Genomic DNA, 12,657 nt, shown 5'->3' with positions numbered 1-12,657 from the left:
AATACTATATTGTAGTTTTAAATGTTTTTCACCAACCTTATGTAGAAATAAAACACAAAGAAAACGAAAACTGGAATCTTGATAACTATGTATTTATAATAAATTATATTTGTCTGTATTTACAATAAATTATATTTAACTTTAAAACTAAAATATATGAAATATACTTATAAAATATACATTAAGCACACTAAGGCAATAAGAAGTGCGGACTATGGTAAGTCAGCCGTGGCCGAGCATTTTTGGGAGAAGCAGCACCACATTTCCCCGGACGAGGCTATCATCACCGATCGGGCGAATAAGTTCTGCGACCGCAAGTGGCTTGAGAGTTTGCGGATCTGTTCCACAGTGAACATTAATAGAGATAGAGGAATGCGGATCCCTCCCCTCTTTGAGGCTACTATCCTCAGAAGGGATGAACGGTTCCACATGACCCACTCTCGAGCCACTTCCGATTCCATAACACAAGAGAACGGAACACGTGGGAATGAAACACGTGATGAGTACCGTGAACCTGCTGGTATTTAAAGACGCACCGCAGAACAAAGAAAATACCGCTGAAGAAGAAGGCAGGAGCCTTCGAAAGCTATGGTTTTATCGCTTTTAATTTAGTATATTTTAATGTATTTTATTGTTCTTAACCCAGTATATTTTAATGTATATTTTATATGTATATTTCATATATTTTAGTTGTAAAGTTAAATATAATTTATTGTAAATACAGACAAATATAATTTATTATAAATACATAGTTATCAAGATTCCAGTTTTCGTTTTCTTTGTGTTTTATTTCTACATAAGGTTGGTGAAAAACATTTAAAACTACAATATGAACATACCCAACCTGAGGCCTGTTTGAAGAAATACTAATACTAATATAATAAAATAATTTTAGAAAATAGTATGTTAAGTAACCATTTTTAATAATAATGACTATGTTATATGTAATGCAGTGAGTTTAGTCAAGGTTAATGTAATAATTTGTGGTTAAATGAATTTCAACCTACTTTCACCTCCTGAACCCATAAATTTTAAATTTTTTTAATAATTCCTATTTTACCACAACAGCTAAAGCAGTCATTTCTATACAGAAACACACGCAATAACCAAAACATTATGATCACTCCATCTCCATGAATAGATGTGTCCAATAACACCTAGAAGTAATGTCACTGACAAGGACAGCATATATAATGACAGCATAAGCAGTGCTTGTTCATTTTGTCAGTACAAAGCCCATGCAATGGGGAAAGGGAAGGACAGATCTGATGGAGCTTCAACAGGAAATGGTTTACAGGGGCCAGCATCTCATCAACCACTTTTTTTTTTTATTTGTGCATGGGCTGTTTTAGTGAAGGTGTGGCAGGAATGGTCCAAAAAGGGGCACACAACCACCCAGTCTGCCTGGATGGGGAGACCACCACTGGTTGACAGTCGAGGTGAATGGTCGAGCAGTCTATTATCCCAGACTACTTATAATTCCTCAATTAATAGCAGATTACAACCATGGCGCACAGAGAAACATTTCCAATACACTATCCAGCAGATGCTCTTACTGATGAGCCTACGGAGTAGGCGACCTGTTCATGTGCCCATGTTGGCCGACCATCATTCATCGACACCTCTGCCTGTACTGGGCATGGGAGCACCTTTCCTGTACATTGGATGACTGGAAAAGAGTCACCTGGTCTGATGAATGAAGGTTCCAGCTCTATCATACTGATGGATGGGTGCATATTTGACAGCAAACAGGTGAGCAGCAGACTGCATAGTTGAATGAAAACTACTGGTGGCAGTAGTATCATGATTTGAGGTAATGTTTGCTTGGACATCAGTGGATCCCCTCATCCCCATACATCCTTACTGCCAGATCCTTCCTCCCAGCATTATTTTCGACCTAGTTTTCTCTACATGGAGAATGTGTATCCAGGCACTGGACTCTTTCAACTAGGTAACTCCCCATATCACAAGGCCCTCATTGTGCAGGAGTGGTTCGAAGATAATGTCCAAGCATTTCACATCCCCTGCCTGCTAAATACCCCCAACATCAGTTCCATTGTTAGCATTAGCATTAGTAGAGGCATTTGATGCAAGAAAGCAAGCTTATGCAGCATCAGCCAAAAAAAAAAAAAAAACCCACTTCCACTTCACCCCTCTGTTCGTTCAAAATACCTGTCCAGCTGAGCCTTAAACTTATTTAGGCTATCAACCTCCACCACAAGGGATGGCAGTCTGTTCCACCAACCAACCACCCGCTGGCTAAAGGCAAATTTCCGCACGTCTATCCTACATCTGTCTTTCCTCAATTTGAATTTATGCCCTCTCAGGTGATTTTTCTGAGCTAGAGGAAAAATCCCATCAGCATTGAGCATGCTTAAACCATTCAAGGCTTTATACACCTCTATCAGATCACCTCGCTGGTGCCTAGTCTCCAGACACTGTAATTTGCAAAACTTAAGCCTTTCTTCGTAAGAGCACCCCTTTGTTCCATTCACTAATCTTGTTGCCCTTCTCTGTACTCGTTCCAGCAGCTCTACATCCTTCTTGAAATGAGGCCTCCAGACCTGTATACAGTACTCTAGATGTGGCCTGACCATTGCCTTATACAAGGGAATAATCACCTCCTTATCCCTGCTGGAAAAATTCCTGTATATCATTGAAACTTCATATCTGCCTGCACAATCACCCCCAAGTCCCTTTCATTCTCTACCACTGTCAGTGTAGTACCACAGAGTTGATACGTTGCTCTGGGGTTGCTGTTTCCCATGTGTAGTACTTTACATTTGTCAATGTTAAACTTCATTTGCCACCTCTCAGCCCATCTGCTCAACCTTTCCAGATCCTGTTGCAGCAGCATAGTGTCAGTAGTGTCCTTGACAACCCTGCCAACCTTTGTATCATCTGCAAACTTGGACATTAAGCTTGATATACCATCAGCAATATCATTTATAAATACAGAAAACAATAATGGACCCAACACTGAGCCCTGAGGGACTCCACTAATAACATTAGTCCGCGATGAGCAGTGTCCATTGATTACCACTCTCTGTCTTCTCCCACTCAACCACCCCTTTATCCATAGCAGCAATTTGCCTCCAATGTCACACTGCTCCAATTTGTGTAGCAGTCTACCATGTGCAACAGTATCAAAAGCCTTTCTAAGATCCAAGTATATAATATCAAAGTTATTCCCTGCATCCAGTTCTTTTGTGACTGCATCATAGTATCCAATCAAGTTGGTCAGGCAAGACTTCCCCTTAACAAAACCATGCTGTGTCTGAGCTATAACTGAAGTCTTGTCTAAATGATCCTGCAGTGCTTCTTTAACCAGTGCCTCCATTAATTTTCCTGGAACAGAAGTTAAGCTCACAGGTCTATAATTACTTGTGTCAGCCTTTGATCCTCCTTTGTGAATTGGGGTCACATTTGCACATTTCCAGTCTATGGGTACCTCCCCTGAGTCCAAGGAAGCTCTCATAATTATGGCTAAGGGTTTGCTTACTTCCTTTGCTGCCTCCTTTAATATAACTGGATAGATCCCATCCACCCCGGGTGCCTTTCTTGTGTTTATCTTCAACAGTTTCTCCTCCACTTTACTCCCAGTTATTTCAAGATTCTGTAGCTTACTGCTAGAGTTGAATACACCTCTGGCATTCCCCTTGCTGAATAACTCCTCATGTGTGAATGTCGATGCAAAATATTCATTTAGTTTGTTAGCTACCTGAGCAGGATCATCAACAGTTGACCCATCAATATCAAGTGGACCAATCTGATTCATCCCCTTCCTTCTAGAGTTTACATAAGTAAAGAACTCTTTGCTGTTTTTCTTTGCATCCCTTGCCAAGGATTTCTCGTAATCTGCCTTCGCCTGCCTAACCTCCTTTGTAACCTGGTTGCATATCAACTTGTATCTATCATAGGCTTCTGTGTCATGTGTTAATTTGTAAGTATCCCATGCATTTTTCTTCTCTGCCATATGCCTCATTAGTTCATCTGACATCCATTTTGGCCTAAACCTTGAACAATATTTCTTAGTTGGTATGTAAAGCCTAGTAGCTTCCAAGATAAGTTCTTTGAATGCTTCCCATTTTGAATTTGCTGTTGGTAACATCATCAGTTGGTCCCACTGTATAGAATTTAAATACTGTCTCAGTCCATCGTAGTCGCCTTTACGGAAGCAATAACCCTTCCCTTTACCCCTAATGGTAGTTACCTCTTTCAGTAAATCCCACTTCAGCACACTGTGATCACTGCCACCTAGTGGTTCATTTATCAGCAGATTCTTAATGCATGAAGAATCACTGCTGATAATCAAATCAAGAGTATTACTCCCTCTAGTTGCCTCCTGAACATGCTGATGTAGAAAACAATCATCCAATAAATCCACAAAAGCCCTGCTAGTGTGTGAGTAACCAGCCCCCAAATTCCAGTCAATATCTGGGAAATTAAAATCTCCCATTATGACTCTCTGATTTACTGGCCCACTCTATTTCCCTGTACAGTTCCTTATTATACTCATCAGAGTCATTAGGCCTATAGCACACTCCTACTCTCAATTTTGATCTCCCAATGCTTATGTCACACCAAACTGACTCAACACTGCACTGTCCAGCGATGTCGACTGGCTTCACTTCCTTGGTTTTTATGTGTTTCTTAACTAATAGCATAACCCCTCCCCCCTTCCTATCCTGTCTATCCTTTCTGTAGATGTTGTACTCCCCAAATTGCAGTTCTGCATCCCTTATATCTGTGTGACACCACGTCTCTGATAGCCCAACAATATCTGCCTTTGATGTTTTGAGCAATACCTCAAATTCATCAAATTTATTTACTAAACTCCTAGCATTGGTGTACACGCAAGTATACCTGCACCTGTTTCTATTCTTAGCTACCCTAACACAACCCATGTGTTTATTTGTACCGCAATTGCTCCCAGCAGTCTCTGAAATACCATGCATCTTGTTTTTCAGGCTTCTGCTCATTCTAATAGAAGCAGTGCAAGAATCTCTTTCACCTCTGCCAGTGGCTACTGTCAATCTATTGGTCTTTGTCTCCCCCCAAGCTAGCAGTTTTCCGACCCACCTAACACTGCCTCGATAGGATCAGCAAATATTCTTGCACCCTTTCTATTTAAGTGTATCCCATCCCTGTAGAAGCAATCTCTCCTGTTAACAAGTACAGTCCAGGCTGAAAAAAATTCTACCCCTTGAGCCTTGCACAATCTTTCCAGGGCCGAATTGATCGACAAGGCTCTCATCATATACTCCCTCCTATCCTGTCTGGGCAGAATTGCAGACACTTTCAAATTCAACCCTAATTCTCGGCTTTTGTTCAACAGTGACCTGTACTTGTTAAGTAATTCTGCCGGTCTCCTACTCTTAATATTATTAGTGCCAACGTGTACAACTATATCACCTTTTGTGCCCTTAAAAGATGATATTCGCTCTACAACGTCATCAACCTTTGCCCCTGGCAGACATACCCTGGTCCTGTTCCACCTATCATATTTGGGATACAGTGGGAAGCAACATTCACCAGTCCACACCAGTGCCTCACTCCTTTCCCAAACTCCAGCATGTCTCCTGTCCAGCTGATCCAAGATACTTGAGGATACCTTCCACATTCTTGTGGGGTTGATGCAAGTGCTTATTATGTTGAAAGGCAGCCCAGCATGCTGTTAGGTAGGTGGTCATACTGTTTTGGCTCTTGAGTGTATATCATTGACCTAATTCCATGGGCTGTCCAGGCCACACTGCTGTCATTCACAATTATGAGAGACTAATACAGACAGTATGACAATATGTTGAAACAGATTAGCATTAGTTGAGGCATATGATGCAAGAAAGCAAGCTTATACAGCCTCAGCCAAAAAAAAAAAAAAAAAAACCTTCCCATTTCACCTATCCGGTCACTCCAAATATTTGTATAGTTCAGCCTTAAATTTATTTAAGCTATCAACTTCCACAACTACAGATGGAAGTCTGTTCCAGCAATCAACTACCTGCTGGCTAAAGGCAAACGTCTGCACATGTAGAATAGATGTGCGAAAATTTGCCTTTAGCCAGCGGGTGATTAATTGCTGGAACAAACGTCCATATCTGTCATTGTGGAAGTTGATAGGTTAAATAAATTTAACTGGACAAACATTTAGAGGGAAGGATTGTGTGAATTTTTTGTTTTTTTTTTTTTTTTTTTTGGCTGATGCTGCATAAGCTCATACACTTGCTTTCTTGCATCACATGCCACTACTACTACTACATCTATTCTACAACTGTCTTTCCTCAATTTGAATCTATACCCTCTCAGGTTCTTAATCTGAGCAAGCGGAAGTATCCCATCAGCATTGAGCATGCTCAAACCATTCAAGACCTTGTATACCTCAATCAGATCACTCGCAGGTCCTTGTCTCCAGATGCTGCAACTTGCAGACCTTAAGCCTTTCTTCGTAAGTGCACACCTTTGTTCCTCTCACCAATCTTGTTGCCCTTCTCTGTACTCATTCTAGGAACTCTACATCCTTCCTAAAATGAGGCCTCCAGACCTGTATGCAGTACTCAAAGTGTGGCCTGACCATTGCCTTATACAAAAGGATAATCACCTCCTTGTCTCTGCTAGCAAAAAATTCCTATATATCATTGAAAACAAAATTCCATGACCTGCTCAGAGAACTTCATATCTGACTGCGCAATTTCCCCCAAGTCTTTTTCATTCTCCACCTCCCCGAGTATGTTTCTCTTGGGTTACTGCTGCCCATATGGATTACTTTGCACTTGTCAATGTTAAACTTCAGTTTCCACTTATCAGCCCATCTGCCTAACTTTTCTAGATCCTGTTGCAGTAGCATACTGTATTTACTGTCATTAATGACCCTGCCCACCTTTGTATCATCTGCAAACTTCGACATTAAGCCTGATATACCTTCATCGATATCATTGATAAATACACAAAACAACAATGGGCCCTGCACCGAATCCTGGGGGACTCCGCTAATAACATTAGTCCATCTAGAGCAGTATCCATTTATTACCACTCGCTGCTGTCCATCTATGTTAAGTGGACCAATCCGATTCATCCCCTTCCTTCTAGAGTTTACGTATTGAAAAATGATGCACTAATCAGTAGTATGCCACAACATTTTTGGCAAATTTTATTATTAATTTTAATGTATTTTATACACTCAATAAAAAAGCTTTAGTGCAGTTCAACCAGCATTGTACCATTCAGGTGATTTGTGTGCTAATATGATCCAATGAAGTGTTATAACTTCAAATATTAATACACTCATAGGACAAGCTGTTTGGCTTTATGAATAAATTTGGAAATTGTGGATTTAATTTGGAAGCCATCCGACTTTCTCATGAATTCCGAAGGGCAGATTATGTTTTGGAGTTAGAGGTCTACTGGTTTCAAACAGAAATCATAGATAGAAAACTGTTGAGTTTTTGGAAGTGTTAATTTAAATATTATTTAAATTTAACTTTACTATAATTGTATTTGGAGAACAAATTCATTATTGGTAATTTTTAGAGAACAAGGTTTTTTTTTTTTTTGAGGAATTTTCAGTATTATTGAAGATAAAGAAATTTATATGTTGTAGTATCAGTTCTATCAGGTCATCTTTCATAACAATGAAAATACTGATGGTGAATTCTTTTGCCATCTTTTAAACTCTTTTTTTTTTTTTTTTTTCAAGAAATATTTAATATTTGGTGTATTGTGAATTTTAAAAAATCTGTTTTGTGAACAACTCCTGTTTAATATTATTGACACAAAAAAGCTCCTGTTTTGGTCTCTTTATTGCTGTATTCGTGTTAAATATATTTATCAGGTTCTCTTCAAAACATCGTGACCAAAACGTCTGCTTTTCTCTTGCTTATGATTACCAAATCTCCAGCTCTTTGAAAGTTTGAAAGTTTTGGAAGTTATGGTTTAAATGAGTTGAGCAAACTAAATATCAGTAGCATCCTTATTCTTTCTCATATGATGCACACACAAGGGAACAAATTTAAGTAGGAAAAGGATGTTATAAGACAAGCATGCTGAAATTTGCTTCAGCTGTAGGATAATTTATTGTTAAAATTAACTTTCACCTGTGTCGTGAAAGTGAGTAGTGTAAATAAATTAAAAAAATGATTCAACGAATACGGAGCTGTGCAAGCTTTGCTTCCTCACAAATGTTACTAAATCTATCATAATGATAATTTTTTTAGCCGAGCATTTTTTAATTTTTTATAGAGAGAAAAAAAACTACCAACCTGTATGCAGATATGTCACTTCTCACTATTTTTTTTTTCAACTTGAAAAGGTGTTATGCCATACTTAACATTATATTTGTGACAATTTGAAAATTGTAGATCTCTTAAAGTACCATTTATAACTGACACAATATAATAGCGTAGCTTAATTTAATGTGTACATTATATTTGTACATTACATAAAAAATATTAGATTTGAACATAATTATTCAAATATTTAGTAGATGTGGTACTGAATCTTTGTTGCTGCATCTAAAGAATGCAGCTTTTTTTTTTTTAGGGAATGCTGTTCAGATTTCTTTATAATAGAATTTTACTGTAATAAACATTTGTCATATCATTTCAGGAAATAGTGTTCTTAAAGAAGAATGAATTATATATTTGGAAATAATGAGTAAACCTCAAAACTTATGATTTAGCATTAGCATTAATAGAGGCACATGATGCAAGAAAGCAAGCTTGTACAGCATCGGCCAAAAAAAAAAAAAAAAAAATCCCATTTCACTGAATCAACTACCCGCTGTTATTTGTTATTGATTAGCAAATCTATTACTCTGTAATTTATTAATTTGATTGTATTCTTAATTATTTATGAATACATTCTTAATTATATACATTATATATATTATATACATCCTTTGTATTCTTAATTATTTTCTCTTAATGTAAACTATATCAGGTCCCCCTCAAAACATCCTTGAAAAACATCAAGCAAGAATTTTGTCAATGGGTTTAGAAGATTCAACAGAAAGCCAAAATGTTGTTAATAATGATGATGAACAGGGATCAAAAACAGCAGAAGAAACTTTGATAGAAGACGAAGAAAAGTATACTGGAACTGTAAAATTTGAGGTTTACCGGTCATACTGGAAATCTGTTGGCACTGGTTTAGCAAACTTGGTATTAGTGGCATGTCTGCTTATGCAAGGTATGTATATTTACCTACTCAAAGTGGTCTTTCTAAGAGATCCACACCAGCAAATGCACTTTTAGTTGATATTGTTGAAGAAATGCTTCACAATCTTAATAAATTGTTATTGTATATTTTAGATTATATCATGGGCAAAATTTCTATTTAACATCTATTTCTCCTTCAGAATTATTTTAACATTGAAGATAAACTTTGCATTAGCATTAGCATTAGTAGAGGCATTTGATGCAAGAAAGCAAGCTTATGCAGCATCAGCCAAAAAAAAAAAAAAAAAAACCCCACTTCCACTTCACCCCTCTGTTCGTTCAAAATACCTGTCCAGCTGAGCCTTAAACTTATTTAGGCTATCAACCTCCACCACAAGGGATGGCAGTCTGTTCCACCAACCAACCACCCGCTGGTTAAGGCAAATTTCCGCACGTCTATCCTACATCTCTCTTTCCTCAATTTGAATTTATGCCCTCTCAGGTGAATTTTCTGAGCTAGAGGAAGAATCCCATCAGCATTGAGCATGCTTAAACCATTCAAGGCTTTATACACCTCTATCAGATCACCTCGCTGGTGCCTAGTCTCCAGACACTGTAATTTGCAAAACTTAAGCCTTTCTTCGTAAGAGCACCCCTTTGTTCCATTCACTAATCTTGTTGCCCTTCTCTGTACTCGTTGCAGGAGCTCTACATCCTTCTTGAAATGAGGCCTCCAGACCTGTATACAGTACTCTAGGTGTGGCCTGACCATTGCCTTATACAATGGAATAATCACCTCCTTAACCCTGCTGGAAAAATTCCTGTATATCATTGACAATACTCCATGAGCTACTCTTGCAGCCCGTCTGCACTGCTCAGAGAACTTCATATCTGCCTGCACAATCACCCCCAAGTCTCTTTCATTCTCTACCACTGTCAGTGTAGTACCACAGAGTTGATACGTTGCTCTGGGGTTGCTGTTTCCCATGTGTAGTACTTTACATTTGTCAATGTTAAACTTCATTTGCCACCTCTCAGCCCATCTGCTCAAACTTTCCAGATCCGGTTGCAGCAGCATAGTGTCAGTAGTGTCCTTGACAACCCTGCCAACCTTTGTATCATCTGCAAACTTGGACATTAAGCTTGATATACCACCATCAATATCATTTATAAATACAGAAAACAATAATGGACCCAACACTGAGCCCTGAGGGACTCCACTAATAACATTAGTCCACGATGAGCAGTGTCCATTGATTACCACTCTCTGTCTTCTCCCCCTCAACCACCCCTTTATCCATAGCAGCAATTTGCCTCCAATGCCACACTGCTCCAATTTGTGCAGCAGTCTTCCATGTGCAACAGTATCAAAAGCCTTTCTAAGATCCAAGTATATAATATCAAAGTTATTCCCTGCATCCAGTTCTTTTGTGACTGCATCATAGTATCCAATCAAGTTGGTCAGGCAAGACTTCCCCTTAACAAAACCATGCTGTGTCTGAGCTATAACTGAAGTCTTGTCTAAATGATCCTGCAGTGCTTCTTTAACCAGTGCCTCCATTAATTTTCCGGGAACAGAAGTTAAGCTCACAGGTCTATAATTACTTGTGTCAGCCTTTGATCCTCCTTTGTGAATTGGGGTCACATTTGCACATTTCCAGTCTATGGGTACCTCCCCTGAGTCCAAGGAAGCTCTCGTAATTATGGCTAAGGGTTTGCTTACCTCCTTTGCTGCCTCCTTTAATATAACTGGATAGATCCCATCCACCCCGGGTGCCTTTCTTGTGTTTATCTTCAACAGTTTCTCCTCCACTTTACTCCCAGTTATTTCAAGATTCTGTAGCTTACTGCTAGAGTTGAATACACCTCTGGCATTCCCCTTGCTGAATAACTCCTCATGTGTGAATGTCGATGCAAAATATTCATTTAGTTTGTTAGCTACCTGAGCAGGATCATCAACAGTTGACCCATCAATATCAAGTGGACCAATCTGATTCATCCCCTTCCTTCTAGAGTTTACATAAGTAAAGAACTCTTTGCTGTTTTTCTTTGCATCCCTTGCCAAGGATTTCTCGTAATCTGCCTTCGCCTGCCTAACCTCCTTTGTAACCTGGTTGCATATCAACTTGTATCTATCATAGGCTTCTGTGTCATGTGTTAATTTGTAAGTATCCCATGCATTTTTCTTCTCTGCCATATGCCTCATTAGTTCATCTGACATCCATTTTGGCCTAAACCTTGAACAATATTTCTTAGTTGGTATGTAAAGCCTAGTAGCTTCCAAGATAAGTTCTTTGAATGCTTCCCATTTTGAATTTGCTGTTGGTAACATCATCAGTTGGTCCCACTGTATAGAATTTAAATACTGTCTCAGTCCATCGTAGTCGCCTTTACGGAAGCAATAACCCTTCCCTTTACCCCTAATGGTAGTTACCTCTTTCAGTAAATCCCACTTCAGCACACTGTGATCACTGCCACCTAGTGGTTCATTTATCTGCAGATTCTTAATGCATGAAGAATCACTGCTGATAATCAAATCAAGAGTATTACTCCCTCTAGTTGCCTCCCGAACATGCTGATGTAGAAAACAATCATCCAATAAATCCACAAAAGCCCTGCTAGTGTGTGAGTAACCAGTCCCCAAATTCCAGTCAATATCTGGGAAATTAAAATCTCCCATTATAAGACTCTCTGATTTACTGGCCCACTCTATTTCCCTGTACAGTTCCTTATTATACTCATCAGAGTCATTAGGCCTATAGCACACTCCTACTCTCAATTTTGATCTCCCAATGCTTATGTCACACCAAACTGACTCAACACTGTCCAGCGATGTCGACTGGCTTCACTTCTTTGGTTTTTATGTGTTTCTTAACTAATAGCATAACCCCTCCCCCCTTCCTATCCTGTCTATCCTTTCTGTAGACGTTGTACTCCCCAAATTGCAGTTCTGCATCCCTTATATCTGTGTGACACCACGTCTCTGATATCCCAACAATATCTGCCTTTGATGTTTTGAGCAATACCTCAAATTCATCAAATTTATTTACTAAACTCCTAGCATTGGTGTACACGCAAGTATACCTGCACCTGTTTCTATTCTTAGCTACCCTAACACAACCCATGTGTTTACTTGTACCGCAATGGCTCCCAGCAGTCTCTGAAATACCATGCATCTTGTTTTTCAGGCTTCTGCTCATTCTAATAGAAGCAGTGCAAGAATCTCTTTCACCTCTGCCAGTGGCTACTGTCAATCTATTGGTCTTTGTTTCCCCCCAAGCTAGCAGTTTTCCGACCCACCTAACACTGCCTCGATAGCATCAGCAAATATTCTTGCACCCTTTCTATTTAAGTGTATCCCATCCCTGTAGAAGCAATCTCTCCTGTTAACAAGTACAGTCCAGGCTGAAAAAAATTCTACCCCTTGAGCCTTGCACAATCTTTCCAGGGCCGAATTGATCGATAAGGCTCTCATCATATACTCCCTCCTATCGTGTCTGGGCAG

General features: G+C 39.1%; 1 protein-coding gene across 1 annotated transcript in view; it reads left to right on the top strand.

The window, feature by feature from the left end:
- The window catches only part of LOC150085095 (ATP-binding cassette sub-family C member 10-like), a 121,693-nt gene that overhangs the window by 51,478 nt on the left and 57,558 nt on the right, over positions 1-12,657 (top strand). The window contains exon 8 of the mRNA XM_090376464.1: positions 8,935-9,183. Coding sequence (XP_090232590.1) covers positions 8,935-9,183 — 249 coding nt within the window. The remainder of the gene's footprint in view (positions 1-8,934; positions 9,184-12,657) is intronic.

The sequence above is a fragment of the Mastigoproctus giganteus genome, chromosome 6 (assembly GCF_048544385.1).
Source record: "Mastigoproctus giganteus isolate SK-2022 chromosome 6, ASM4854438v1, whole genome shotgun sequence".
Lineage (NCBI taxonomy): Eukaryota > Metazoa > Arthropoda > Arachnida > Uropygi > Thelyphonidae > Mastigoproctus > Mastigoproctus giganteus.
The sequence above is the reverse complement of the archived record's forward strand: the minus strand, read 5'-3'. Positions and strand labels throughout refer to the sequence as shown.